Source organism: Dermacentor silvarum, chromosome 1 (genome assembly GCF_013339745.2).
Source record: "Dermacentor silvarum isolate Dsil-2018 chromosome 1, BIME_Dsil_1.4, whole genome shotgun sequence".
NCBI lineage: Eukaryota > Metazoa > Arthropoda > Arachnida > Ixodida > Ixodidae > Dermacentor > Dermacentor silvarum.
In genome coordinates, this window is record NC_051154.1 from 242,167,578 (window position 1) to 242,181,092 (window position 13,515).

General features: G+C 43.6%; 1 protein-coding gene across 1 annotated transcript in view; it reads right to left on the minus strand.

Annotated features, from left to right (window-relative positions):
- Positions 1–5,551: 5,551 nt before the first annotated feature.
- LOC119438213 (uncharacterized) overlaps positions 5,552–13,515 on the minus strand; it is a 10,323-nt gene continuing 2,359 nt past the window's right edge. Inside the window, exon 3 of the mRNA XM_037704770.2 lies at positions 5,552–5,794. Coding sequence (XP_037560698.2) covers positions 5,552–5,794 — 243 coding nt within the window. The remainder of the gene's footprint in view (positions 5,795–13,515) is intronic.

Consider the following 13,515-nt stretch of genomic DNA (forward strand, 5'->3'; position numbering starts at 1 on the left):
TCGCCGATGAAAGAAACACTTGCGACATAGGCGGAAAGTTTTCATGTTTCCGCCCCCCCCCCCCCCGGCTGGGGCCCGACCAGCTTTCCGAAACCTACCCATGTATGTATGTATATATATATATATATATATATATATATATATATATATATTATATTATATAAGTAATTTCCCCTATGTTGTCCTTAGTGTCATTGTTGGCTTCTTATGATATGATTAATAAAAATCGGGCCCCTCGGTTCCCTTTCTTCCAGTTCGTATGTATACCCTGCCCATGTATATATATATATATATATATATATATCGCCACGGCTAGAATTTGAAAATTGTAACATTGGCCATAGGTTAATATATGCTATAACCTAGTGATTTTTTGTTAATTAGTCGATTATGCATTTAAATTTTTGCACCAGTTGTCTAGTACTACAGATGCAGTTGTCCAGTACTATAGATGAGCAAGAATGGCACCAGCAGCGCGAAATGATCCGCTCCTTGTCCCGAACGAAGCGTGACAGGCTTGATCGCCGTTAGTTCGATAGAGCGAGAGCAACACCAACCGCAAACACAGCAAGAGAGACGAAGGTAGCCCCAGCGCACCAACTATTTCTCTCACATCCGATGACGAATCTATCTGTGCGTCACACGACCAGCGGACAAAATAAAATCGAGGTAACATGCAGTTTCAAGACCATCACGCATGGCCTCAACACATTAATTGAACATATTACGGCGCTTCGTGAAAATCATGTACGTAAGGCGTTTATTTTCTGACATTATAGCGCACAAGTCCTCTTCGTTTCGTGAGCACAGACGGAAGAGCGTCAGCAGCACCAAAAACGTAGCATTGATAGATCGAAGGTACTGCATAGGAGCGCACCGAACAATTCTGAAAAGCATACCATAACACGTGCTAGCTGCTCCACTCTACGAGCGTCTTCATTAGCGTTGCATTCGAGGAGGCTGTAAACTCACTCAGTAGCACGCGGCTCAGGACAGCGTGCTAGCAACATCGCAGCTGTAAACTCTTCTTCACATAAAGTTTTATTCTTTCATTCATCCATTCTTCCGCAACACAAGCAGACATTTTGGGCTCCGACCACGTTCGCATATACCGTATTTTGGCGCGTATAACCCGCCCTTGCATATAACCCGCACCCTTAACTTTGAACTCCACGAAAAAAAAAATAATAATAACCTTGCATATAACCCGCACGCTTATCTGAAAAAAATTGGACTAGGAAGTTACAACTACGTGCAGTCATCATTTCGTTTTCAAAACACATTCATTTCAAAACGACCGCCGCCACGTTGTCAGTGCTGTCCGATTCACTGCTGCCATCCGAGGCTTCATCACCGCTCTCAAAGACGTAATTGTCTTCGGAACAATCTAAGATGTTCCTTATGGCACATTTTTTGAAGCACTATGAAGGACTGCCGCCGAGACACACTCATGATAAACAAGGCTGGCCAACTATGCAAACTGGGCGTACAAGAAACGGCACCTGACTCGTTGCAAAACCGCGCGAAAAGCGTCTAACCACGACTATTGATGTGGATCTGGCTATAACCTGTGTTGGCCTCTTATTGGCTTAACACATATCGATGCCGATAGGCATGCGGACAATACGGACTCTGCACGGCAGGCCGCGCGTTGCCGTGAAGCCGACCTTCACTCCCTCCCTTCGCGAATATTCGCAGATAACCCGCACCCCCATTTTTTAAGCAATTTTTTTCAATTTTTGGTGCGGGTTATATGCGAGAAAATACGGTATGTAGCAAATTTCCTTGCGCATACGGCTGAGATAGCCACAGCGGTGCCCATGTGAAGTTAAACGCACGATATTGCTCTCCAAGAAGGCAAAAACTACGGACAAATATACGGTGTCCAACTAAGCATTGCCGCAAGCATGGTGCGTCATTTTCCGGAACACTGCCGCCGCCTACGCCACGCGAAGCGCGAACAGCGTGGGCACATGCCGCACTATCTCATTCCTCGGCCTGTTATCAAGGAGAGCAAGACAAGGAGAGGGGTGCATCCTCCTCCACGCTACACGCATACGCTCGAATCCAGCGCGCCAAGGCGGGCTTGCGATGGCAGCGCCACGCTAGCGACGAGCCGTTGCGGCGAGCTGACGCTCCTCGGCCGGGCGTTGCCGCCAGGGAACTTTTAACGACCCCAGTACATACCACAAACATGTGCATGTTTGTGGTACGCCACCCGCTCCACAGGACTTCCCGCATCTGTGGAGCGGGTGGCGAGGTGACCGGCAATCAGTCCTAGAACCAGAATTACTGCGCAGACATGGACGCCATGGCGGCGACTTGGGACCAGGACGCGCTCACAACTTGCTACTTTCTGCCAAGCTGCAGGGATGGACGCAGTTACCTTAATGTGTGATCGCCTTTCTCTCGATTCTCGGATACGCTGTGCCCTACAGGCCTGTTCTGTCTGTGCAGGCAAGTTTATCATTTCCGTTTTGCCCTCTCTATTCGAACACAAAAGCATTGCGCACCTATCACGTCATTATCATGGTTTTATTCATTTTGTGTGTTTTACGCACCTTTAGTGCACAGTATTTTAGGCCCCTTAACAGCCACCTTGCACTTACCTACTGTCATTGGTCACACCATTGCTCACTCAGTAGACCACGTCTTGGCGCTCTTTGGCCACAGCTGGCCCTTGCACTACAAAACATATATCATCATCATCATCGAACGCAATTAAAAATGTGTGGTAAACTTCGATTTTTTATATTAAATTGCGTGTTGCGTATAAATTGTGGGTTGCTTGCGTGGCCGTACGAACGATGGAATGTATTAGAAAATTATGGCGACAGAGGACTGGTTTGTGGCCAACTGCATAGTATGGTTAGCTTTACCGACCGAGCAGCGGCCGCCCCTCGTCACTTGAACTGTGGACTCGCCCGTGATCGGCGAGCGTATTTACTCCCCGATTCATTTCTCATCTTCAATTATTCATTTATTTTCCTTTTTATTACTTATTTATTTCTTTACTAATTAATTTTAATTTTCAATCATATTACTACCCGATTCGTGGCCTATCCCCCACAGTGGGTTTGTTCCATTAATTGAGGCGTCATCATCATCAGCATAATCACAATCACACTGCCGGTGCCGCTTATCGCCCTCTCTTCTGTTACTTTGGAAATCGTGAAGAGTCGAGGGTGAAAGTAAAGTTGCGTTTTGCGGAGAGCAGTATTGCGTTTTTATTTGTAGGGGTAGGTGAATATTCGAAGTTTCGAATACGATTCCAGTATTACACACCAACTATTAGTATTCGTATTCGAAAAGGAACTATTTCGTATTTTCCAATGTCGAAACTAACCAAATATTTCGCAACAGCATGACTGTTACACTCGGTTATGCTCCGTCTGCTGACCCAAGTATCGCAAATGATCAAAATTGAAACGACGACAAAAGTTTTTGAAGCAATGGAGAAACAAAATGGGTAATGCAAACTTTGTTTTTAGTTTCGCGGCGGAGGTCACATGAGAATCTGCGGATTTTGCTTTCACTGTGTAATTTATTGTTTCTTGGAGTTTAGTCATGTAGCAATTTTATCTTTTATGCTACAACCAATTACCTTTTCCTTGGAACGAGCCATTTTCATGTATCTACTACACAGAAGTGCTTCTGATCGAAGCTTTTTCTTTTCTTTTTCCACAATTTCTGATCTTTTTGGAAAGCTAGCCATACAAGCCACTAATTCTTAGAAAGCTTGTTTGCAATCGGGCTCTAAAATTGTTGAGAGTCTGTTCGTGGAGTCATTTTTTTACAATTAATTAGTGATCGTGTGTTTAAAACTGATCCTAATTATCCCTGATATTTGGCTGTCTCTTTTTCACTAGGATGTACAAGCGTGGTACCCAATGATACCGAAATAAATGTACCTGCTATAAATATCTGCGTCTACGTTCGACTATTCGATATTCGATTCAATATTCGGTTAGATGGTCGATACTTACCCTTCGTTTTCAAATTCGTATTCGAAAAATTTTATATTCTGTAGCTTTTTGCTTTCCCAGTCCTGCGATGCGCTGTTCTGTTCCTTCTCCTCCTCCCCACACTGTCGACCGATGTCGAGGTGTCGCCGATCACTAGACAGTGGCTTGCTTGCTTGCTTCCTTGCTCCCTATATCATGGCGCGTACCCACTACGGGGGATTGGCCAAGAAGCCGGCGGTTAAACGGATATGGGGAGATAAACCTTGAGAGTAAAGTTGAAATTGTACAAGAAATTAAAGTAACAAACTAATTTTAGAGATCTTTTTTTCTCTTGTCTTTTCGTTGCACGGGTACCATCGGGGCTGACAACTGTGTTCTTTGACTCGCCGTTTGCGCCTGATTAATCGTATCGCATACTTGCGGCGTCGGTCGCCAAACCGTCCTATCGAGTTCTTGCTTTTTAACGGTCATATAATTGTCTTGTTAATGTTTATTTTATTTTAACCTTTAAGCAGCTAAGACTCACCCTAGGCATTCAGAAACAAGCGCTGATTCAACTAATTCGCACTCTTCTTCTCTACCGGCAGTACGGTTCTTTGCAAAGTTTCATACAAGTAAAGATAGATGATCAAGAAATCGGCGTCTTTCATTTTTTTTTCTTCGACACATGAAAGAACGCAAGCAAAACAAACAAAGAGATTGTTCGCTGCACTTCAACCAAACTTCCACTCAAACCTCAAACAAACCTTCAAGCAATACACAGGGCAGTTTGCGCCTGTGTTTGTTTTATTTGTGGCTTCGGCTTCTTTACAACCGAATTAATTTTTCTGCCCTTTACGTACTCGTTATGATCTTGATATTTCACAGAAACAACCATCAGATTCTGTATTCCCCAAAATATTGTTAACTAGAACAGTTCTTAAACGCAGTGTACATGCTATTATTCTTAGTGTACGTACTTTTAATCAGCATCAGAGCATGGAAGTGTACATTATGAATGCATTTTCAGCAGTAAATCAACAAAAATTAGGTAGCGTATAAATGTTCTGACTATATTTCGGTGGCTAAGTCTGAATAAATATCAATGCCATCTTAACAACAGCACAATGTGCTTTTAATGCCGTCTCATTGGCGGCTCAACAAATATTCAATAGAGCTATAGCCTAATGGACTTGGGCCCAATGGACTTGGGCTACAACTACAATAAAATTTCAGCGGCCAATATTCAAGAGGTATCAGTACTTACCTCAGTGACAATTCAACAAACGCACAATGTGTTGTCAATACATTATTCAACATTTTCTCAATAACATTTCTTTGTACGGGAGGTGACATAAATTCATGAACAAAGTAACAATTTGCGCTAGTGAACATATTGAAAAGGCTTTCTTGAAATTGTAGTTCTTCCTTCCTTCCTTGTCTTTCTGTATGTCTGCATCCGCGGAAGGTCATTTTCCGCAGAAGCCAAACCGATGTAAATTATTGGCCTGGTCGGAATCGCCCCCGACCCTGTATAGAGCATGGATCTGCTCGGTTCACGCCGCAGGCAATGCCCGCGGCGCAGTAGATGGCATCACCCGTCGAATCTAGTGGCCGCATTCGTCCCAGGTGGAGGTTGACGGCGTCTTCGGGCAGCCGAAGGCGTCGGCGAAGGCGCGCAGAGTGGGCAGCGCGAAGCGGCACACGCGGTCGGCCAGGCTGCGCTGCTCGGCGCTCCGCTGATACCAATTTATACAGAGGCCCACGAAGAAGAGCTGTTCGGGTGTCAGGCCGAACTGCTCCGCCTCGTGGCGGAAGTGTGCCGCATTTTGCGGCATCTGGCGAAAACTCTGCGTGAAAATGGCGCGAAGCCGTGTTTGCACTAAATGCAGCTGCCAAAATTGAAGCTATATAGGGTGTTCCAGCTAACCTTAGCCAAGCCGTTCAAAAAAAATATATTACTTAAAAAACATGGCGCAAGATAAGATTTTAAGAACTCTGACGACCGAACGCCGTAAGTCTTAAACTCTTATCTTGCACTATGTTATTTTTAATAATTATTTTCTTTGAACGGCTTGGCTAATGTTAGTGAAGCTGCTGTAAGAAAAAAAGAAAAAAAAAGGAAGTAAAAAACACTGTGCAAGACAGTTATAAGACTTACGGTGTTCGGCTATATGACCTGTGACGAACGAACACCGTAGGTTTTATAATTGTATCTTGCACCGCCGTTTTTTTTTTTTCATAATTTTTTTTTCTTTTAGCAGCTTGGCTAACGTTAGCTGGGACACACGGAATGGCCGGCATCCCAGCGGTACACCCTTAAAAATAAACTTGGTAAATAGCTATTAAATGCACGTTTTTACTAGGTACTGTGTATTTTACTACCTTCTGACTAGTTCTGTACTGGCCAGCGGCTAGTAAAGCTAGTAAGTGCTGCCTTTACTAGCCAGAAATGCTTCTTAATAGTTTTTACTAAGCAACTACTAAGCAACTAGTAACTGGTCTGGCCTTGGCCTATTATGCTGTGATTGTAACAGTCTTATGCGAAATTGAGATAAACTGTAGTGTTGTTCATTTTGTTGGATTAACAGTTATATGCGACGTCGTATCATACATATGTACAGGCAGTAGGCTTTAGACATTTGTGCACAAAGCTTTGATTATTTAACCGAATACATAGGTGCTCACCGGTGCCACATTTGCTCTCTCTAACTAGGCCTATAAATACTCGTGAAGTTGCTCTTTCAGTAAGTGTTGCGTAGCACCTTGGTCGCTCTGAATTTGTGTCCTTGCTTGTCGTTGCTTGTTGGAGATATGTAGTATACATTCTTACCCAGAGCCAGTGCGCCCTCGTGTCCTTGGTAAACACCACGTATACGTATATACCATGAATTAATACCTTAAGATATAGCGATAGGACGCGTTCTTTTTTTTTTTCATGTATATTTATTATTTTACTTTCTTATGCTCTTACAATACCACCGACTTCATATGACAATGCAAGCCCCATTGTATTGTTTGTAATTATATTTCAGTTGCGTTAGTAACTGCACTACCGAGGTAGTATTTAGTTAGTACTAAGTTATTGCTTTTTTCTAGCTTCAACAGGTAGTGAAAAGAACTAACCATCATTTTACTACCTGCACTTAGTAAGAAGGTAGTGCTTTTTGCTACTAGTAACGTGTTAGTGTTTACTTAGTGAACATGGCGACCTTTTTTTTTTTTTTTTAAGAGTGTATACAACATGACTAGTGGGCACAGCGCTACTCTCACTGGCGGCTACTAATTAACGCGGTTGCGGTTGAGAAGATCCGACTCCGCAAACAATACCACAGTTGGTTTCGGTCGACAAAACCCAAAATCGATGAATCGGACTCGCAGCTAAATCCTTACAATCCAAGGGCCACCGCTGCTGCTTGATATGCATGGCGCCTTTCTACTGATTGTTTGTGGGACTGTCCGGCAGTGCAATGTTTCTCCTTGTTGGAGCCGAAATTGCTTATTTGTTTTTTTTTTAAGACAATTCTTTCTTAGCGAGCTACCCCCCATTTTCCATATCTGGTATGTGTGTTTCTAGCCTATTTCGTGCGCTGTTTCCGACGATAGTGCAGTCTAAAAATGTGGACCGTTCCCGTGCGTATGTGAAGCTTTAAAATGTGTGCCGATCCCGAAGATAGTGCAGTTAAAAAGCTTCAAGCCGTCCAACGCTACTCCTACGCCTCTCAAGCGAGGAATAACACGATAGAGTGCCGCGCGCAGTGACTCCGCCCCATTCTCGCTCCCAACTCGCTCAGGAAGATGCATTGCTATTGATCGACTTCGACTAGAGGTTGAATCGCCTACGAATATTTTTTTCGTGAACCTTTCCCTGTGGTATAGATATTTACTTAATGCGTCTCGAGAAAGCGCAAGTTAATTCCGATTTCAAACGTAGTAGCAGTGTGTTGGCAGCCGCTTCTAATCCTCGTCCAGCAGACCCTTGGGTTATGGCTCCCACTGACGAATAGAGGGCGCGTTGGCCGAGGGTTTTCATTTTCTTGGGGCCGTAAGGGGGGGGGGGGGGTGCTAGGGCCAGACGAGCTTTCTCTTCCCCCACCATCTTTAGAGCTTTGCCCACATATTTATTGATGCGAAAGCGTCAAATGGCCCATTGAGCGAAAAAAGCCGGCGTCGGTAGCAGCGACACGTCACTTAAATTCCCATTGGCTGCGACTCCACGTAACGAGCGCGCTTCGATGGAGCAGAGTGGGCGAAGCGGTGTTGCGTGAGGTGCGAGGGCATCGCCGCGACGCCACGTCACCAGCGCGCCTCGACAGAGCAGACGCGCGCGTGCAGGTGCCGCCATCTCACTCTCGGAAGCCGGCGCGCGTTCCGTATCTGTCTCTCACCCCTATACTCGGCTTAGCTGCTGCGCGTTCCTGCCGGCCTTGGTGGCCACTGCTACTTCTTCGTCGCGCAGGACGTAGGTGGCATGCGGCGTTGGCACTGCAGGCTGCTGCTCTGCTGGCTCAGGCAGCACGTACCGCTAGGGTACATTACTTGCAGCGCAAAACTCGAAGGACTGCATGCTCAGCCGCGTTCAGTTGGACATAAATGCTTTCGCATTCACAACTGATAAGAGGTGCTTAGGTATCCTCGTATTTTTCTTATCTATTTATTTATTTCTTACTGGCAGCCTGATTATCAGGCCCTTGGCAGGAGTGGGCAGTACACAAATATGTAACGGGTAGTAAAAAGGTACGAGAATAGTGAGTACACGTCGTGAAAGGAGGTAAGGCGCGCAGGCACGGACACAAGAGAAGAGAACCAGACAACACAAACGCCGTTTGTGTTGTCTGTTTCTTTTTTCCTGTGTCCGTGTCTGCACGCTTTCTCTTCTTTCACGATGAAGCCCTACCAACTAGCTAAGTTTTATGTAGTTCTAGGGGTATACAGTACAAACATTTATAGGAAAAATAAAAGCATGAGACAATTGAGAAAAAGCTATATCTCAGTAAAGAAGGTAGGATATCGCAAGTAGAAATAACAGAAAATTCAAAAACCCAAGCAGAAACAACGGCATGGTAGAAAGGCACGACGGCAAGTATAAACACAACGGCAAAACGAAACCACTTGATCACAAAGAAACACAAAGCAAAAAGGGAGTCTCAGGCGAAGTACATGTGCATGCCTGTATTGTTTATCTTTATCGTACACTATGTAGTATGTAGCCAAAACCCTCGGAAACAGTTAAGGTCATAGCATTGCGAGTGCTTTCACGAATGAAGATGTGGTTGGGCATTCAAGTACAATTTCAGGCAGGGCGTTCCATTCATGAATGGATCGGTGGGAAAAAACGATCGTTTAATAAGTTAGTTCGGCATGAATACTCATTTAGACTCAATGAATGAGATGAACGCGTTGGGCGCCGATTACATGGTTTCTTATACAAGTGTTTATCTATTTTTACGTGTTCGCGATTAATCACGTGTAACATTTTAAACCTCTTTCGATACCGCCGTACCTCTAGAGTTTCGAGTTTCGCACACTGTAGAAGAGCGCTAACTGGTGTGTGACGGCGATAAGAATTAAAGGTGAATCTAACTGATTGCTGCTGCATGTTTTCGATTATGCTTATGTTTGATAGGGTGTAAGGGTCCCAGACAGAAGTAGCAGATTGTACTAACGGTCTTATAGATGTCTTATATGCTAATAATTTTATGGCGCTGGTAGATTTAGCCAAACGTCTCCGCAAGTATTCAAGTTTCCTCATAGACATTTTTTTATGTAAGCTATATGGTTATTCCACCTAAGATCTGACGCGATCACTAATCCGAGGTACTTATATTCATTAACAGATGACAGGTCATCACCACTAACGCTGTATACCGAAGATAACGGCTTCTTTTTGCGTGTTATGGTCATTGATACTGTTTTCATTCGATTAATAGTCATTTTTCATTCTAAGTACCATGTTTCTATAGCGGATAAGGATGAGTTCACTATAGCCTGATCTGCCTTACCGTGAATTTCTCGATATAGTATGCAGTCATCTGCGAACAGCCGAATTTCCACTGGTATAGGCTTCACCATGTCGTTAATGAAAAGCAGAAAAAAACAGGGGGCCCAAAACTGATTCTTACGGGATTCTAGACCGAAATTCGGATGAGCCAGATTCTTTACTCGCCCGTTTGCATTGTTGCCCGCATAAAACAGTTTCGATCACTTCTTTGTTGTTTCTTTCCTTTGTGTTTCGTCGTATTCCTACACCAACTGGGCCAGTGGTCCTTACTTTTGCTTAACTCTTTCCGTACCGCGCCCATTCGGCATGGTTAGCCCTCTATCGATGGTTTGAAACGCCGCTTTCGAGGCCTTCCGCGCCGCTCACGAACACAGTGCGCTATCGGACGTGAAGGAGGAGAAATATATTTTAGTTTTCTAAGCAGTTCGCTTTTTTCTTGCGAGGCGGTGATTTTTAAACGAGCTCCGAAGTTTCGCGATCGTCAAAGGAGAATGAAAAAATGGCCGCTCGCTATTAATGGCTTGAAATGCCGCTTTCGAGACCTTCCGCGCCGCTCACTGACACACTGCGCCATTGGACGTGAAAGAGGAGAAAGTATCTTTTTGTTTTCTAAGCAGTTTGCTTTTTTCCAGCAAAGCGGTGATTCTTAAACGCGCTCCGAAGTTTCGCGATCGTCTAAACAGAACGCAAAAATGTCCGGCTCCGGAAACAGCGCGCGCCCTTCGAGAGATCGCAGGTATCGCAATTCCGCTGCCTCTGCGGCTGATCTTATCGATACATCGAATAGCAGCGAGTCAGAGGACGCTGTCTTTTCGTCGGACTTTGAGTGTGAAAGCGACGACGACGCAAACCGGCCAGGAACATCGGTGGCCACAGCCTGGCATGCCCAACTGTAGTGCTTGCAGTTAAATTTTTGTAGCGAAATACCTGTTCAATTAAAAATTTTGATTTTATCAGAGATAGTGCCTAATAGACGGAAATACATTTTGCATGTCTTATAGGTTTTGTTACACTTTTTTCTTGGTAGATACAAGCGTGTCTTTACAAACTTTGTTCAATTTTATCGCACAATTTTGATTTTAACAATTCATATCTTTTTTGTGACATACAGCTCGTTAACAAAACTGTTATTCGTGAAAATCGCATTCATTTTGCTTTCTCTTTATGTATTACATTAAATATTGGGTGCAGTAGTTCCTTTAAAAAAAACATCTGCCGTAACATACAAAACACAACTATTTTTCCCATGGTAGGGAAAAATAGTTGTGCCGGGGATATAGTTGTCCCGGAGATAACTTTTAGCCGGGGATATACTTCGCCCACGCAATTTTACCTTGACATGCACATCAGCCATAATGTTCTTTTCGTTTTTTTTTTAAACAAATTTGATATCGGTGGCCTGTAGTTCTTCCAGGACGGCGGGATAAATTCTGCGCTGTAATTGAACGACGCTTTAATTTTTTACCTACACATCACCCACAACCTGCACCCTACATCCATAAAATATAAACAAGGTGACTCGTCCAGTTCATCGAGGACACCACACACGTCTCGCATAACGCATGAAAATGGGGAGAAACGACCGTTCAGTGACCGCTCGTAATTATTCCATCCATGTGGACTTGTCGACACTCATTGCACATAGCGCACTCCCAACTTTCACCAAATATGAACACAGTGTGAGGTAGAGTTCTCCCGGAACATTGAGAGTTATAGCGAATAAGAGGCGTATAACGCATTCAAGCACTTCACGAAAACGTTTTCACGAAGGCTGTAATTTATGCACGCACATTTACCCCCGCGTGCGCATTGGCTATAATGTTCCCCCCATTTCAGAAAATTTCATCTTGGTGGCAATTATATACGCCAACAACGCGAGTTTATTCTTTGCCGATGTTTCAGGCGTCGAGTTGGCCGGCAGAGCGACTAAAACATTAGCACTAATTAATAGCTGCACTCTTGAAAGCGATTTAAAGGTTAATGCTCAAAAGACTAAAGCAGTAATGTTCCCCCTACGTCAAGAATTGTTTCTGCCTTTCACCCCTCATGATCACTAACACGTGACGTAGAAGTTGCTCGCTTTTTTAAAACGTTAAGAGTCTACTTATCAGAAAACATGTTATGAGGCAACCATATTAATTACTTTGTGGACAAACTTTCACGTACGACTGGCTATATGCGCCGTTACTGTTCACGTTTTTCCAGTCTAAGTAAATATATTATTCGATCACTCTTTATATATGCCCCTCGATAATGAGATATGGCGCCCTATCTGGTCCACGACAACGTTACAAAACAGACTTATTCTTTCGGTTGCAAAAGCGCGTCGTTCGCATAGCCGTAAAAGCGCCTTCTTACTCACGCACTGCGAAATCGTTAAAAAAATTCAATGTTATCAATGTGAAATCATTGCATCCCTTCAGGCTTGCTCGACATTACAGATCCGAAGTATCTGGGTAAGACAAAAGATTGGACAGCTTGGCGGGACTTGAAGAAAACCATTCTCTATACATGTAAAACTTTAAAGTGGGAAGTTGAAATAGACCTTAGAAACTATGGGAATAAAATTTTCAAATTTTGCTTGCTGTATTTATTAAATGAACTCTCTGGAGATAATAGTGACTCTTCTTTAATATCATTCAAAGATTCGCGCACAAGACACTTGCGATTCTCGCAAGAATCTGCAAGCAGTTACGGTGCTTGTATATTAAATTCGCATAATTCTTATTGATGCTTATTATTGCATCTATAGCTAGCCATATTTTTGTACGTCATGTATATTGTGCTTTGAACCCTGTATTCTGACCTCATTACTAAGCTTATTTTTTTTTAATATGTTCTGTGATAACTCGGGTTTGTATTGGCTCACGAATTTCTATGCAATTATCTTACTTGTTTTGCGAGACAATGAGAAGATGGTTTTTGCGCTAAAAGACGCGGACAAAGAAAGGGGATACAGGACACACGAAGCGCTACTCACAACTCAGTTATACGCTTGCGTCCCCCTAATCTAAAACTCTCTATTTAGAAACCGAACATGCGCTAATGTACAAGACATGGTATGGTATGCGCACTTTCATTGCGCACTCTCCTCTAGCTTAACCATTTGTTTGTTGGAAAGCGCGAGGAATTTGTCCGCGTCTTCTAGCGCAAAAAAAAAAAAAACATTTTCGCAATGCATAAACAACTCGCCCAAATCAGCACTTTGGTTAGACAACGCTCACAGTTTTCTTTTGTTTCTATACCTATTGTTTAATGCATCCGTACGGCAAGTCTGTAACCACTTAGTTAGCCCGCGCTTTTTCACTGTGTGTCATTTGTAGGGGGCGCGGACCCAATCAAGCCTGTTAAAGGCCTTCTATCTATGCACCTTAACATTCTATGATGTTAAGTCTGAAGGTTAAAAAGTTGTGGTTTTACCAAGTTGGCAGGGCTAAATTTTGCACCGTTCGTAAAAGACTTATAGCGCTCCGGAGCGCTTGCGTACGTAAACTACGCGAAAGGTTGCAATTGACCTACACACTCGGAACTTTGCATACACATTACCCATATTTTCCCCCTTAGTTTAAA